At 37.4% G+C, this 15,202-nt stretch overlaps 1 protein-coding gene across 1 annotated transcript in view; it reads left to right on the top strand.

Annotated features, from left to right (window-relative positions):
• The first annotated feature begins 729 nt into the window (after window positions 1–729).
• The window catches only part of LOC142095361 (cadherin-like protein 26), a 111,599-nt gene continuing 97,126 nt past the window's right edge, over window positions 730–15,202 (top strand). The window contains exons 1-2 of the mRNA XM_075178312.1: window positions 730–757; window positions 1,317–1,432. Coding sequence (XP_075034413.1) covers window positions 730–757; window positions 1,317–1,432 — 144 coding nt within the window. The remainder of the gene's footprint in view (window positions 758–1,316; window positions 1,433–15,202) is intronic.

Genomic DNA, 15,202 nt, shown 5'->3' with positions numbered 1-15,202 from the left:
TCCTGATCCAGAGACAATGTACCCAAGAAAGGGTAGCCTGGGAGCTTCGAAAGAACATTTCTTTAGTTTGCAATATAACTGGTTCTTACAAAGTCGAGATAGGACTTCGGCAACATGCAGGCGATGAGACTGGAGATCCCTTGAGAAGATTAAGATGTCATCAAGGTACACCAACACGAAGGATAGATAGAGGAAGACCTCATTGTCATAGCTCTGAAACACTGCTGGAGCATTACAGAATCCGAAAGGCATCACTTGGTATTCGTAGTGGCCATCCCACATGTTGAACACAGTCTTCCACTCGTCCCCGGCTCGTATCCTGATGAGGTTATAGGCCCCACGAAGGTCCAATTTGGTGAAATTGTAGACACCTTTGATACGATCAAATAGCTCGGTTATTAGTGGAATGGGATATCGGTTTTTGATGGTAATGGAATTTAGGCCTCTGTAGTCAATGCAAGGGCGCAGGGCTCATCTTTTTTCTTCACAAAGAAGAAACCAGCTCTAGCAACCCCGATGTAAATTCTCCTTGTATAAGGCGGTAGCCTCGGTGTCAGGCAAGCAAAGAGGGTAGACTCTACCTCTAGGAGGAATTTTTACAGGTAATAGATCGATGGGGCAATCCCATGCCTGCTGAGGAGGTAGTGGTTCAGCAGATGTTTTATTAAAGACATCTGCAAACGGCGAATATTGGGAGGGAAGCATGGAGGTAGTAGGGTCCATTACGATATGAAGAGTCCTAAGCGGTTTTACCTGGGTAAGGCATCTTCCTGAGCAGGCTGTTCCCCAAGCCAGAATTTGAGAGGAAGGCCAGCCCAAGTGCGGTGAATGCAGGTGAAGCCAAGTTAGGCCTAGAACAATAGGACTCATAGCCAATGGAAGGATGAGAAAATACATGTTTTCCCGATCTAAGGCCCTTATCTGTAGGGAGAGTACATTGGTACAGTGGTGAATACAGCAATTTACCATAGGAGCTCCATCAATACCAGTAATGACAATTGGTTTCTTCAGAGGCACGGAAGGCAGAACCAGTTGCTTCACTAAGGACAGTGAAATGAAATTCCTGGCAGCACCAGAATCTAGTAGAACACAGGACTGAACAGATCTAGAGGACCAATGTAGGTTGACCGGAAAGGAGCATGTTTGGTTAAAAGAAAAATATGTAGAGAAGTTAAATGTCCTTAGCCTGACCTCTCCTGAGCAAGTTAAGGTCTGTCTTTTCCTCGTTTAGGACATGATTTGGGAATGTGTCCAGGGTCTCCGCAAGAAATACATAATTTATTCTTAATTCTCCTTTCTCTCTCTTCTGGTGTTAGGCAAGAGCGGCCCAACTGCATGGGTTCATCTGAAGAAGTGGGAGATAGAGACTGAGGCGCCAGTCGGAGAGGTGGACGTCTGGGAAACTCTTTCTCAGAAGATCTTTCTCGGAACCGTAGGTCCAGCCTGTTACACAGAGAAATTAACGAATCAAGAGTAGCAGGTAATTTCTGGGAGGATAGGGCATCCTTCACTTTATCAGAAAGGCCCTGTCAGAAGGTGGCTACCAAGGCGTCTTCGTTCCACTGAAATGACCCGACCAGGTTCATCAAAGACCTTTCGAAAAGTCATGATAAAGGCAGAGCAGTCATTGAGGAGGTCATCGTTCCCCTCCTAGAGAGGGGAAGCCCAGGCCAACGCTTGTCCAGATAACAGGGATATGATGTAGGCGACCTTGGACCTAGAGGTAGGAAAGTTCTGCAGAAGGAGGTCAAATTGAATTGAACATTGGTTCAAAAATCCCCTACAGAACTTGTGGTCCCCATCAAATTTGGAAGGAGTGGGGAGGCGTAATGTGGAGGAAGCAGGAGATGCCTCGAATACAAAAGGCTGAGTCTGGAGGTGGAGAAGTTACTTGAAGAGCGTTCAAGCGGGTGGCCAGAGATTGCAAACCTTGCAATACTTGCCGTTCTAAGATTCCAATGAGATGTTGGAGTAGATATTTAGCTGTAGGTTCTCTATCGGTATCCGTCATGGCTGGTTCTTACTGTCAGAGTTCACTTGGATGAGTGGGATCCTTCTGTTCTGCATGGGAATGGTGGTACATCACCCAGAGGCGCAGAATCTAACAACGTGGAAGGTTTTACACTTTTTCAAACCTGCAGCTTGATAAATTTAACCCTAGGAGAGAGAGTCTGTGGAGAGACAAATGCAGGGCAATGGAGATGGTAACGTTGCCTTTGGAGTGATAGTCTGCGGAGAGACAAATGCAGAGAAATGGAGATGGAAACTATGCTTCTGGAGTGATAGTCTGCAGAGAGACAATGCAGGCAATGGAGAACAAGGGAGCCACTTGCACCTAGAACTAACTAACTTGAAGAACAAGCACAAAAGGGAGATGGGGGAGCTTAATATAGTGTTGGGCTCAATTGAGTGTCCAATGAAGGAACATATGAGGTAATAAGACGATCTGCATGCACAGATCCAAAAGGAACATGGCGGTGACCAGAGCTGCACGCAGTGGCTCAGCGCTGGGGAGGTAAGCACTCCGGACCTTAAGCGGGAAACCCGTGTGTCTGCCATGTGACACCTTCTTTAGACCATGCTGGTAAGTTATAAAGGCTGTTCCTTGATGCATGATTCAACCGTGGGCTGCTCGTTGATTTTCAGTCTCCATACACTGAATCCGAGGACAAATGTGTGATCTAACAACTTATGGAAGCTAGGTGATTTTAATTGTGATATTATCCAATAAATAATTTTCTTATACATAGTTTGAGAGTGTTTCATCCATTCTTTGTGCTAGTATTTCTGGATTGTTATCTTAATTTTTAATTCACCCATTAATTTCAATGAGACTTTGAGTGTACAACTGTAGATCACAATAATAATGTAGCTGTGAATTGGGAGGAGGGGCAAAAAGTACACTTGGTGAATGGATGGGTTGAAGAAGAAAAAAACAATTAATGGAATAGCGTTTTTAACTCTTATGTTAGTGTTTAATTGTTTTGTAATTTTTATATAATCGTGAAATGAAGGAAGTGTGGGATCACTGGACTGTCAAAATTGCCACTCCCTGGTGACACTTTTTACTTATTACCCAGGGTCCAGAGCAAAGGGGTTCCTGGAAATGGCTCCAGTGCCTTTCAGTGTGGACCTGATAGCCTTTTGGAGGGGCAGAACATATTGTGTTTTTTTCCACCCTCAAACTACCAGAGGCATAGCCCAACTCTTATTGGGTTGGAGCTGTATAATATCATATCAGAGGAACCCCAAGCTGTGACCAATCCAACCTGTCTGTAACCCATTATGGATTGTAGAGAGTAGATTGTTATAGAGTTTCCCCATTTATTTGAATGGGGTTTCTAATGCATCACAAGCATTGGTCAATTGAGGTAAATTTTTTAACAATACACTATATTGTGTAATCCGTAATATGACCAATTAAAAAATGGATTAGTAAAGGGAAAATCTACTTATTGTAAAACAAAAACTCTTTAATCTGAAACAAAGGTGACAATAACTTTATTGTGCATATGCTTATGCCCTGCTCCTTATTCATACATTGATAGCCGATATGTGGGATGAGTGCATATATTATAATCACTTTCAATTTCCCAGCACAGCCCCTAGCAATTTAACTTTTGATATATCTGTAGATCAATCACATAATGCCAACATAAGGCCACATTAAATGTCATTGTACAGTAGTCTCTTATACTACCACTCAATCCTGTATGCCATCAGGTAAGATTGCATGCAGGACCTTACATCTATGTCTGTCTGTTACCACCCAGCCTTGTTTTATTAATGTGCATAAATGTTAATAACAATAATGATATATTCACATATGACTCTGTGTATACTCTGCCATGTATAAGCTGCCACAAAGCATTATATGTTTTCATGTAGCCTCATATGAACTCATAAAGCCACATATTTTATGATAACTTAATTTACCACCATTATATCTCATATAATCCCATCTACTAATATGTTACCACCTAGCCTTTCCTCATGTATCCTCTAATCAACATGATCCGCTAACAACATTGCACTACTTTAGTTTAGTGGTTGATTGCACCCATAGTTGTTTCGCCACTGCTGTAATTTATACTTTCTTAGTGCAGTGCATGTTTTTTTTATCAGTGGCTGGAGTTTGGCGTGTTAACCTGTGAGTCACTGAATGGAACCATGTAAATTGGCAAGTATGAAGTTGTAATGGCAACGTAAACTTACATACTCTCTCCTTTCAGGCCCGGTTTAGTGGAAATGCTACACAGGCATAGGGGAGCAGGATTGCAGTGGCAGGATGCTTCTCATTCAGTGTCTTAAATCTTTGTTATTTTATCTGCACTGGCATTCATTTTGAGAATCAGTTGTGTTGGGATACACATGACAACCAAAATAGAAAAGCAATGTAATTCCTGACAAAGTACATTTATTTTGCTTATACAGGTGGGATGTGGTGAGCTTGGGGTGATGAGGCACCAGAGGATGGAACACTGACAGATTAAGAGTAGACCTCTCTTCTGTGAGTTATCACTACTGTGTCTAACAGAAAACACCATTTATTTAATTTCTTATTTGGATTAGAAGACAAAAATAATTTTAGGAATAGTTTACTGCAGCCAGAATATTTCTCCTGTTCAAATAGGAAATAAAATGGAGAGATCTACAACACTGTAACTGGACATCTAGCAAACACCAGTTACTAAAATCAAACAAAAAATAATTATCAGTTAAGTAATATTTACTCATTTTCAAAGGACAGAATACACCGCAGAGAGTAGATAACAGCCCCTTTATTAGTGTATAATCAATTATTAAATAACCTGATAATCTATGAGGGAAGGTGCACCCACACAATATCGTAGCATTGAAAGATAGCAGAAGAAAAAAAGAAATAAATTGTGTTTATGGGCACTCAAATGTTATAAGGAAGGACATTAGAAATAAAAGAAATATTCTTTATTGGCATATTTTAAAAACAATTTTGAACCAATAAAAGTCCTAATGTGTGCTCATAATCCCTGATATAATTAACAAAATATATCAATAAGGAGACAAACTATTAATAAAGATTATACTTTCTTGATAACACTATTATATGAGAGGATTTACTATAAAAATAATATCGTCCAAACAGCGACACAGCCAGGTAGTTTTACTACTTTTTTTTTACTGTATCTCACACGTTGGTTTGAATTCCATTATTATTTTTTTAATATTTTGCTATACATAGTTTTTAAAATATCCAATAAAAATATTGCTTTTATTTCTAATAATATTTGAGTGCCCCATAGACACAATTTCTTTTTCTCTTCTCCTGTCTTTCAAAACTTACTAATTTTGGTCATAGCGTTCTTTTAAATTCCCTAAATGTGACACCCAATTATTCCTGTCGTCATCTCATTTTACAGTACACTGCAGAGGTATGTACAGACAATTTTCTAGAAATTACAGCTTACAAAACCTTACCAAATTTGCATAACAGGCTACTCTGCTCTGTAAGGAAGGGGTGGGGGTGGGGTAGGGGGAAGCCATCATGAGATGGATATAGAGAGTCCCATACAGATGAAAAGAATGTTTGCAGAGGTGTAAGGTTTCAGAAAGAAACTTACTGTAGTGTACATCTTCCCAACTTGTCTTTGCTGTGTTACATCTTGACCATGAGTGGGATTGCAATGAAACTTCTTGAAGTTCTGGTAAGAAAAGACAATCTAATTGTTGTACAAAAGTAAAGTTGCATGGCAATTAATTGTAAGCACTGACATTTAATACATTGTCTGTTTACATTTATTTTTATTGGTTTATCAGCTGGTGAATACTTGCAGTAGATTTGGCAGCTTATTATTGTAAGTGTTATTTATTTTACACATAGGAAATAGTAAATGTCTTATGCAATGCAAATGTAGATAGAGAAAACGGGTGCGGGTAAGTCAAACATTTATTGCTATAATTGCTTACTACAAGAATGTGCTGTGTCAAATAATTAATACACTTACTGGCTACGCCATCTGTCATTCTACAAAGATGAATCATAGAACTTTGTAAACATGTCAATGGCTATATAATGCAAACAGCATGTATTATACAAAAACTAAATATCACCTGTAGTACTATAAAATACTTTATGACTAGATCACAAAAATACTCTATGTTCTACTCTGAAATTGGTCCTGATCAAAAGCTGAAGTATTATAAGCGTTGGTAAGAAAGTAGCCATTTTGATCAGCAAATTAATAATATAAATATACTGGTAAGGACACATACCACAATCTAGTTTGTAGTTACAATGTTGTAAATACTTTCAATGTGATTATGATAGACAGTAAAGCAATATTTCATATCGGAAATGTTTCTGCAAAATGTACTATTATAATATTATCCATATCAAATGGTGGCAAAGTGTGCTACAGTCTGAGAGTAGAATGTCAGGTAACCTGAGCTTTGTTAATCCATGATTGAACATATTCTGAATTAGTATTGAAATGGAAGTCAACATTTTTTGGTAGACGTGTACTGTACAAATAATAGTGCATGCAGATCATGATATAGAATACACTTGAAAACCGCAGGTGCTGAAGGTGCCACTTAGAGAAATGATGTGCATAAAACACACCTGTGTCTCATAAATAATGTTAACTTTTAATAGGAATGAGGGACATGCATTGTGTAGCCTTTATGACACGTTTCTTCTGTAGGCGTAAAATCTAAAGAATTTGTAGAAATATGCATTCTATTCAATGAATGGTAATGTCAAATAATAAAACTAGCAAAAATCTTCACTTTTAACTTTGAAAAGTATTTGAGCTAAATATCACAGTAGAACTGAAAATATAAAATCTAAGCCCCTATACTAAAGGACCACTACATGCAACTTTCTTTGAGTGATTAGTAACATTAACAACTATACAGATACTAATAATAATAACCTGAAATGAAAACGTTGAAACACTAAAGTGAAGAGTTTTGTTCATTTGTGTTAAACCATACTTTCTATTGTTTGTGTGTGTATCTGCATGTAACTATCTGTTCCTGTAAAGGTGTGGCAAGTATGTCTGTTTTACTACAGGTGTATAATTGTGCGTGTAAGCTTAGATGTGCATATTCCTAACTTTAATCCTTTACTGTGTTCAAAATTTTGCATATTCTTGTCAGTGCTGTCACATGCACATACCCTATTGCATGGATTACTCTGACAGCTGCATAATCAGACCCCATTTCACAGATACCATTTTAATTCACATTGAATAAATCTTATTGCTGACTGCTTAATCAGATTACACTGCTTAAACTTAATTGCCAGTTTAATCACACAAACATCATTGCACAGCCCTATTGTCAACATAATCCTGTCTTATTTCCAATGCTTGCACTAATCTTATTACCAGCCAAATTGCACTGATCCCATTGGGAGCCACATAATCAGAATCCTCATGGATTGCCACAATGAAAATATTTCATTGCATGCCACACTGCCAGTCACATGTCCAAATCCTATTGCTACACGGCACACATTCCTTTGCTTCTAACATTGCGCAAATTTCATTGTATAGACTATATTATCAGCCACATTGCTGATATCCTATTGCCAGTCCAATTGCACAAATTCCATTGCCAAGCATATGTGAGGGGACAGACCTTAGTGGGACATGCACAAGGATAAATTCCTACGTGAGAGCTCTTTGCTCCTTATAAGGTGACAAAACTTGGGTGGCTCTAGTGAGGAGGCAGATTTAGCCTGGACAAAAGTGATTTTGGATGTTTGACATGGGACAAAGTGATAGAGGCAGTCAGGGCCACCAAGAGAAATTGTGGACCCCAGTACAGCATGTCCTTGGGGTCCGTTCTGAAGGTGGTGAGCCCTCCTCCACCACACTACATAGGCAGACCATTGTCGCCAGGCAGACAAGTGCTTCCCTCTCTTGGCAGCCATTGAGGCAGTTGAAGGAGACTGGAAGTGGCTTTATTGGGGGTTGGAGTTGTGTGAATCGAAAGAGATGATCTTAATGTCTTTTTGTGGGATGAAAGTCACAGGTAGTAATTTAAGAACTGCAAAACAACCTCTTTGCTGATGTCATCTTGACTTGATGTGCCTAGATTTCCAAAGTGCACGGGTTAGCGGAGCAAGATAACAGTGTGTGGAGCAGAAGTGTGTATCGGGCAATAGGAGATGTTAGGTGGAGTTAGAGTGTTCCTTGCTTACAGAGCAAACTCCAGAATGCATTCAGTTTTGAACATTTGTGTATAACCTAGCTTTTATATTGAGAAGCGAGATTATGTTAATGAGATAAGAGGATGGAGAAAGAGCATTCCTAGCTTTGCAGAAGGGCAGATTAGCCATACAGCCATTTTCATTCAGCAAACACTTGAAAAATCTGAGCTGGTGGATATCGGGTCTTGTCCTATAATTTTAATAGGAATCAATAATCGTGCCTTGGCACAGATGCACTAACCGGTTTCCCTGAGGAAGTTCAAAATTGAGACAAAATGCATATGGATTATATCCATATTACAGGATAATACATTGATTTCCCTGGATTTGGGTAACAGTGCTTCAAGTCTATTTTGGACACAGCACTGAGAACTGAGTAATAATCAGATAAGCTTTTTATAAAATCTGTTTGATATACACATATTACTATGTCTGTCTGCTATTAATGTTTATTACAATTATGCTACATGGTTTATTTGTTGTTTTGTGGTGGTTTTATATTCTTCCCTGGTTTTAAGGAGATGCCATCCATCTGTTGAAGAGGGAGTACCAAAGACCTAAAGAATATTTTCAAGGCTATTTGGCATTTCTTTATATTCAATTTGTTTGAAAATACTACACCATAGATCATCTGTTTTTCTTTATTTTTATTTTGTAGATTTTACTCCTGAAATACAATTGGTGTTTCAGATGGACAGCTGTCACTCTTTAAATACAAAGGGAGTGTATATTGAGGATTGGATTCAATTCACACTGTTATTTGGACTGTTTTGACTGAATTGGATATATTGAAGTATCTAGCATCTGGGCTACAATTTTATTCCAGTTTGTTTCACTAAAAAAGTGATCAATCTGAACAATGGACCTTGCTGTATTTGAATTTTGCCATTTGCTTTGGAAAATAGCTAACATGTATTGTTTTATGCTCCACCATGTGCAAAAGTGGCTTAAATAGGGTGAAATCTGTTTGTCTTGCTCATATTTTGCTTGATTTTTAAAAAAATCGATTTAAAGTTTGAGAATTTGAAATTTTCAAACCGTAGTTCTAATCTGAAACAATTTTTAAAGAATTTGAAACAATTTTGAACAGGTCTGCATGAGAGTGCGGGGACATGGGACTGTCTTTTTAAAAGGGTCACTAATGTGGGTTTGAAACTTTTTATCACATTGTTAGCAGTACTCCTAGAAATGTGCTTTTCCACAGATGTCCAACTGGATGGTGGAAAGTATAATGATGAGATCTAGGGCCTGAGTCATTAAGGAAAGTAAGGCAAAAAACAGGAGTAAATGTTCTCCGGGACAACGCATGTTACAATGCAAGGGGTGCAAATTAGTTTATTATTTTGCATAGATGTTAAATACTGTCTGTTTTTCATGGAGCACACAAATAATTGATAGCTTTATTTTTACACTGAAATTGAAAGTTGATCTAGGACATGCTCTACCTCAACTATAAATCAGTCTGCACATTTTAAATTTACATCCCCCTCCAAAGCAACATGATTTTGCCCAGGTGCAAAGTTACTCCTTTTTTATGCTTTTCTCTCCTTAATGACTCAGGTCCCTAATCTCTGACAGCTCTGAGGTTCTGGAAAACCAATCCCTCTTGCAGGGGGGAAAAAGGCTATCCACCCTTCTGTAAAGAAGTAAATGCCTCAGTAAATCTCTCGCCATCCTGCAAAATTAAATCTTATTTTTTGCAGTTCAGTGCAAAACTAGGCACACTCACAAAATAGCATTTATTCTGCATTTTCCTACTTTTGTAATTCATATTCACAAAAATATACCAGTTTTACTTATTTGTAAATGACCTCCCTCATACCTTCCCAGAAACTTGCAGCATGCTGAGTCTATTTTAGATAAACATGCACTGTAAACTTGTAAGCAATTTTCTATTATATGCATCTTATGTTTTAATTTTGAAAAGGTTTCGCCCCAATTAATAAATAAATATATATAATTTTTTTTTCTCATACTTACCTTAGTCACGCACAAGAGGCAGGCTCACTGTAAAAATGTTGACCTAGTAATTAACTCAACATACTCTTAAGTACACTTAAAAAATGTTGCTTATTCATGAAATTGAATCTCTTCTTAAATCCAAGACCTTTCTCTCACTACTAGTTGTACACACAAAACACTGGACACATGTGCGGCATAAGAAATAGTATAAAAAGATTATCTTATGTTTTTCCCCAAATGTTCTAAATTTTATGAGGAAATTATTTTTTTTAAAAAATAGATATTATTCCATCTCAAACAGTCATATAATTAACCCCTGGAGATCAACGTTGACTATTTGGAAAGGTATTTTTTGCTAAGAAGCACTCAGAAACTAGGAGAACATGTCATTTTTTAACTTCAGGCTCTTCGTAGAGTTCTGTTTGTTCATGTTTTGCAAGGACCAGAAAACAGCCCAGGGCTTATTCCAAGTTCTATTCAAGGTCACAAACAGACAATAGGTTTAAAATGAACACACACACATTTTTAACCACTTCAGGAGCTTTAGTTTTGCGTTCAGTCAGGTTATACATTATTCAAACTGCATTATTTGTATTCAGATGAATGCTGTCAGATGACTGGGACAGAGTAACAATTGGTATTTTTTCTTCTATTCACGAACATTTAAAAGATACCATTGCAAGTGATCAAGGATTATTTGATAACATAAAGTAACAAAAAGGCATTTTATATTCAAAACCTAGCTGGTGAAATACCTTACAAATTTCAAAATAAAAAGAAAACTTACACTTTTTTTAAACTCATAATGGATAAAAATATGATTTTCAAATTACCGTTATGACGTTACTGCTGCTTCCTGGTGTCAGAGAGTATATTTAAATTCTATTTGTGCCCTGGACATTTCAGTTGACAAATATAAATTCATTTTGGAAAGATAGTGGTCTGAGCTCTTGTTCTCCATCCCTTCCCGATTCATTATACTAAAGCCTGGCAGACATAACTTTTTTTAATTTTGTTGTAACAGCCTAACAGAACTTTGAAAAACAGTTAACCCTTAGGATGGTGTTAGACAGGTGATTTGAACGCTTGTGCTTTCCCAGCTGGATAATTGCTAGCGTTTATAGCGCCTAAATTGTTCCATGCTGACATATTAAAGTGAGCGAGGAAAGCTCACATGGGAGTGATTGATTAAGCTAAGAAAACATTGCATGCAGCATCTTCAGAGCTTAATTACCCCCATGTGACGGGGTAGGTGTATTACCTATTCAAAGTGTCAGCACGGAGAGATTTGGACACTGTTGCTTTTCTAGCTGAAAAAAACACCGGATGACACCGCTCTTGGTGCTGAAAAGAGGCTGATGAGTCAACATTAAGGCCACAGAAAATTAATAGCAAATTATGGAGATATTATCATATTTTTAATTAGCGATATAATTTACAGGAATTCAATTGACAGATTTTAACATAACTTGCAACTTAAAGTGTATTTTAATGGTAAACTACTCGCTTTTAAGAAAATTACTGATCATACATTATTGAGCTCTCACACACTTGTTTACACTGGAAAATACTTATATTGCAGCATGAACTCTCAGGGGTATGAAATAGAGAATATTTGGAAAAGTAAGTTGGTAAAAAGTATAAAGAAGACAGATAAAGTGTACAGGAGATGAAAAGGTTTAATAACCGTGTCATTTTCAGAATGTTCTGTGCTTGTGCTCTCTTATCTTCCACTCTTCCCCCTTACTAATTTAGCTACATTAGACACCATTGGGTACATTTCTAAAAGTGTTAATAAGACCTAGTTAAATATTGTTTTAAATTGACTCAGAATGAGCTTATTACCAAGATTTTTTTAAGACAAATCTTAAATAAGGCGCAGATGCATACAAATATTGCAAATCCATCTCATTGTGTGACAATTACCTTCAGGGTCTTAAATCACCACTGTAACATCAGCCTTGTACTGGTATATGGCCAAAAGAGCCCTTTCATAAAGGGTAATTCAAATTTAAAATTGTTAAAATGATCTTGCCTAGTTAATATCATTAAGCCAGGTGTCACAAGTTAACTCCTGATATTTGTAATAGGAACTCTGCCTTGAAATCGTCCATGTTTATTGCTGGCATTTGGCATATATGTTGCAAAAAACTGATACTCATGATCTGTAACCATGGAAACAAATGGTGGACTGGGAATACAATGATCAAACCTAGTTCATTAGATACTTTATCAAGCGCTTCTAGGTAGATGCTTCCTAGAAATTCCTAGAATTCATCACAATTCCAAAATGTTCAATAACAAATTTCCTAAATAAATAACTACTCAGCTTCTACTTATCAGTCACAAAAAGACAAAAAATACTAATATCGTGCAGGTAAATAAATGTCCAATACATTAAAAGTCACTAGAAATTTTCATTGGATTGCTTTCCACATTTGAAAAATCTTGTAATCAGGCCCACAGGTGAGTACTTGAAGACATACATGGAGAAATGAAAAACACAACAAATGTAAAGAACAAAAATAATCTAATATCCTATTGTGCTCCCCCTTTACTTCCAGCGATCATGCATGGGTGTTTTATCATGCAGAAGACATACTCTTTGTGAACTATGTATTTCTTCTCTGAAATAAAAATATATTGAAAAAAGGAAAACTCAAATATTTTGACCCAAAATTCAAAATGTAGCATTTCAGCAAACAGTGTCGCAAAATAATATAAAACAACAACATAGTGTGATACGTTTTAGAATATTTCTGAGCTTTAGTGTTATAGTGAGTTCCACTCACATTTGTGCTAAGAAATTTTTGTCTCTCATTTACTAGATTAGAACCTCATAGATTAGAACCTCTTCTCGTCAAGAAAACCAAAATACGTCTCTTAATTCCAACAGAATGGGTTCTTTGAAGCTTGATTTCAACTCTACTCCAAGTGTTCAATTTTTAATTAAATGTAACTAAATATTTATATAAATGATTATACTGTTAAGTGTTTTTATATTGCGGTCAAATGAAAGTTATATGTGTTCTAGTTTTAGTGTACATATGCATGTACACTACTCCAGTCTGTTCTGTGTATACTGCAAGTACTGTTTAGGTCAGGGGTGGGCTGGCCCGGGGGGCAGGGCCGCTCTGTCAGACCGCTATTAGGGCCGGAAGGTAGGCCGGCCGGCCGCTCCACGGATGCAATATATCACCTTTTTACCCGTGGCCGCATCTGATGACATGAGATGCGGCCGCGTCAGCGCACAGGTGGCCATATCAAATGACAAGGGATGCGGCCGTGTCATCAATGACACGGCCGCATCCCGTGTCATGAGATGCGGCCGTCTGTGTGCCCTCCCGGGCTTCCTCCTCCCAGCCCGCGCCTGGTTTAGGTACAGCATAATTACACTCAGATTGAAAACAAAATGTATCTAGATAAACAGTTGGAATTGAATTTTGATTTAACTATGTTCTGAACTGCGCTCAATTTCTGTGCTCTTTTTCAAAACACAACTTATGTGCAAGTTACCTTTCGGACTTGAATTTTTGGCTGGGCTTGTGCATGGATATATACAGTGTAGTGCTCTATGCTGTATATGTGCTGTGGTTACTTGAGATACAAAGATGGGAATCTTAGCCATTGACTTTACACCCTCCAAAGATAGGGAGCGTAAATGTCAATACTTTGCGTATAATGCACACAATTACTATGTGCATGCCCAGAACCGGACTATACACCTCAGAACACAGTAAAGTCCAATTCACCTTCGAGCACAAAGAACACTTACTACAGCTTGCAATATCAGGGAGAGAACGGAGTGGGGAAGGGGCGGATGCACATTGGCAATATACCGTAAAGGCGTTCCCATGCAGATATGGTCGATAAAACTCCGGAGCACACAGAAGAGAGTTGCTTTTCAGATGCAAAGTCTTAACCTGCTTAGGGTCATGTCTAACTCATTGATGATAGTGATGACAGCATTCACAACCTCGCCATCTAATGGAAGAATAGACTATTCACCTGCATACTTGCACACCTGGACACACTCATCTCATTATACAACAAGACTGTCAGAAGGAGATGACTATGGTATCATTTCATCATACTAATGTTTGATGAGGATTATAGGACTGATATATACCAAAGAGGTAGGCATATTTTTTGATACATATACACACACACACACACACACACACACACACACACACACACACACACATCTATCTATCTAACTATCTATCTATCTATACACACACATATATATATATATATATATATATATATATATATATATATATATATATATATATATCTATATATATATATCTATATGTGTATGTGTGTATATATATATATATATATATATATATATATATGTGTGTATATGCATATATGTGTCTGTGTGTGTATATATGTGTGTGTGTGTGTATATATAAAAAAATGTGTGTGTATATATATATATATATATATACACACATATGTGTGTATATAAATAAATGTGTATGTGTGTATATATATATATATATATATATATATATATATGTGGGTGTGTGTATATATGTGTCTGTGTGTATATATATATACACACAGACACAATGGAGGGCCGGCTGTACACTAAGAGATGTCTGAAAAATCATAAACCAGTTATTATAGTTATTCAGAAGTTCTAAATCATAAAATGGCAGGGCTGAATGATCGTCTCTCCAGCTGTTTACTAGGGTATGCAGGTGCATTCTCCTGTTGTGTGAGAATGGCTATTCATTGTCACGTCAATATTTGCCTGGATACGGATGATTATTGAGATTAATGCTTTGTCTGCAGTGCAGGTTCGCCTGCAGACGCAGTATTGTACAACTACACCGCTGGTGGAGCAACTTACAGAGGAGGCAGTTAGAGCTCCTTGCAGAGATCAGGTGTGAAAATGCTAGGTGTATGTTCACAATAAATAAAAAGTTTTTCCAGATAAGATTGCTGCTATATCTGTTCCATTTTAAAAAAAATTGACTTGTAATAACCTTCATTTTAAAATGTAGAAAGCCTGTTATGTAACAGTTT

Source organism: Mixophyes fleayi, chromosome 6 (genome assembly GCF_038048845.1).
Source record: "Mixophyes fleayi isolate aMixFle1 chromosome 6, aMixFle1.hap1, whole genome shotgun sequence".
Taxonomy (NCBI): domain Eukaryota; kingdom Metazoa; phylum Chordata; class Amphibia; order Anura; family Limnodynastidae; genus Mixophyes; species Mixophyes fleayi.
The sequence above is the reverse complement of the archived record's forward strand: the minus strand, read 5'-3'. Positions and strand labels throughout refer to the sequence as shown.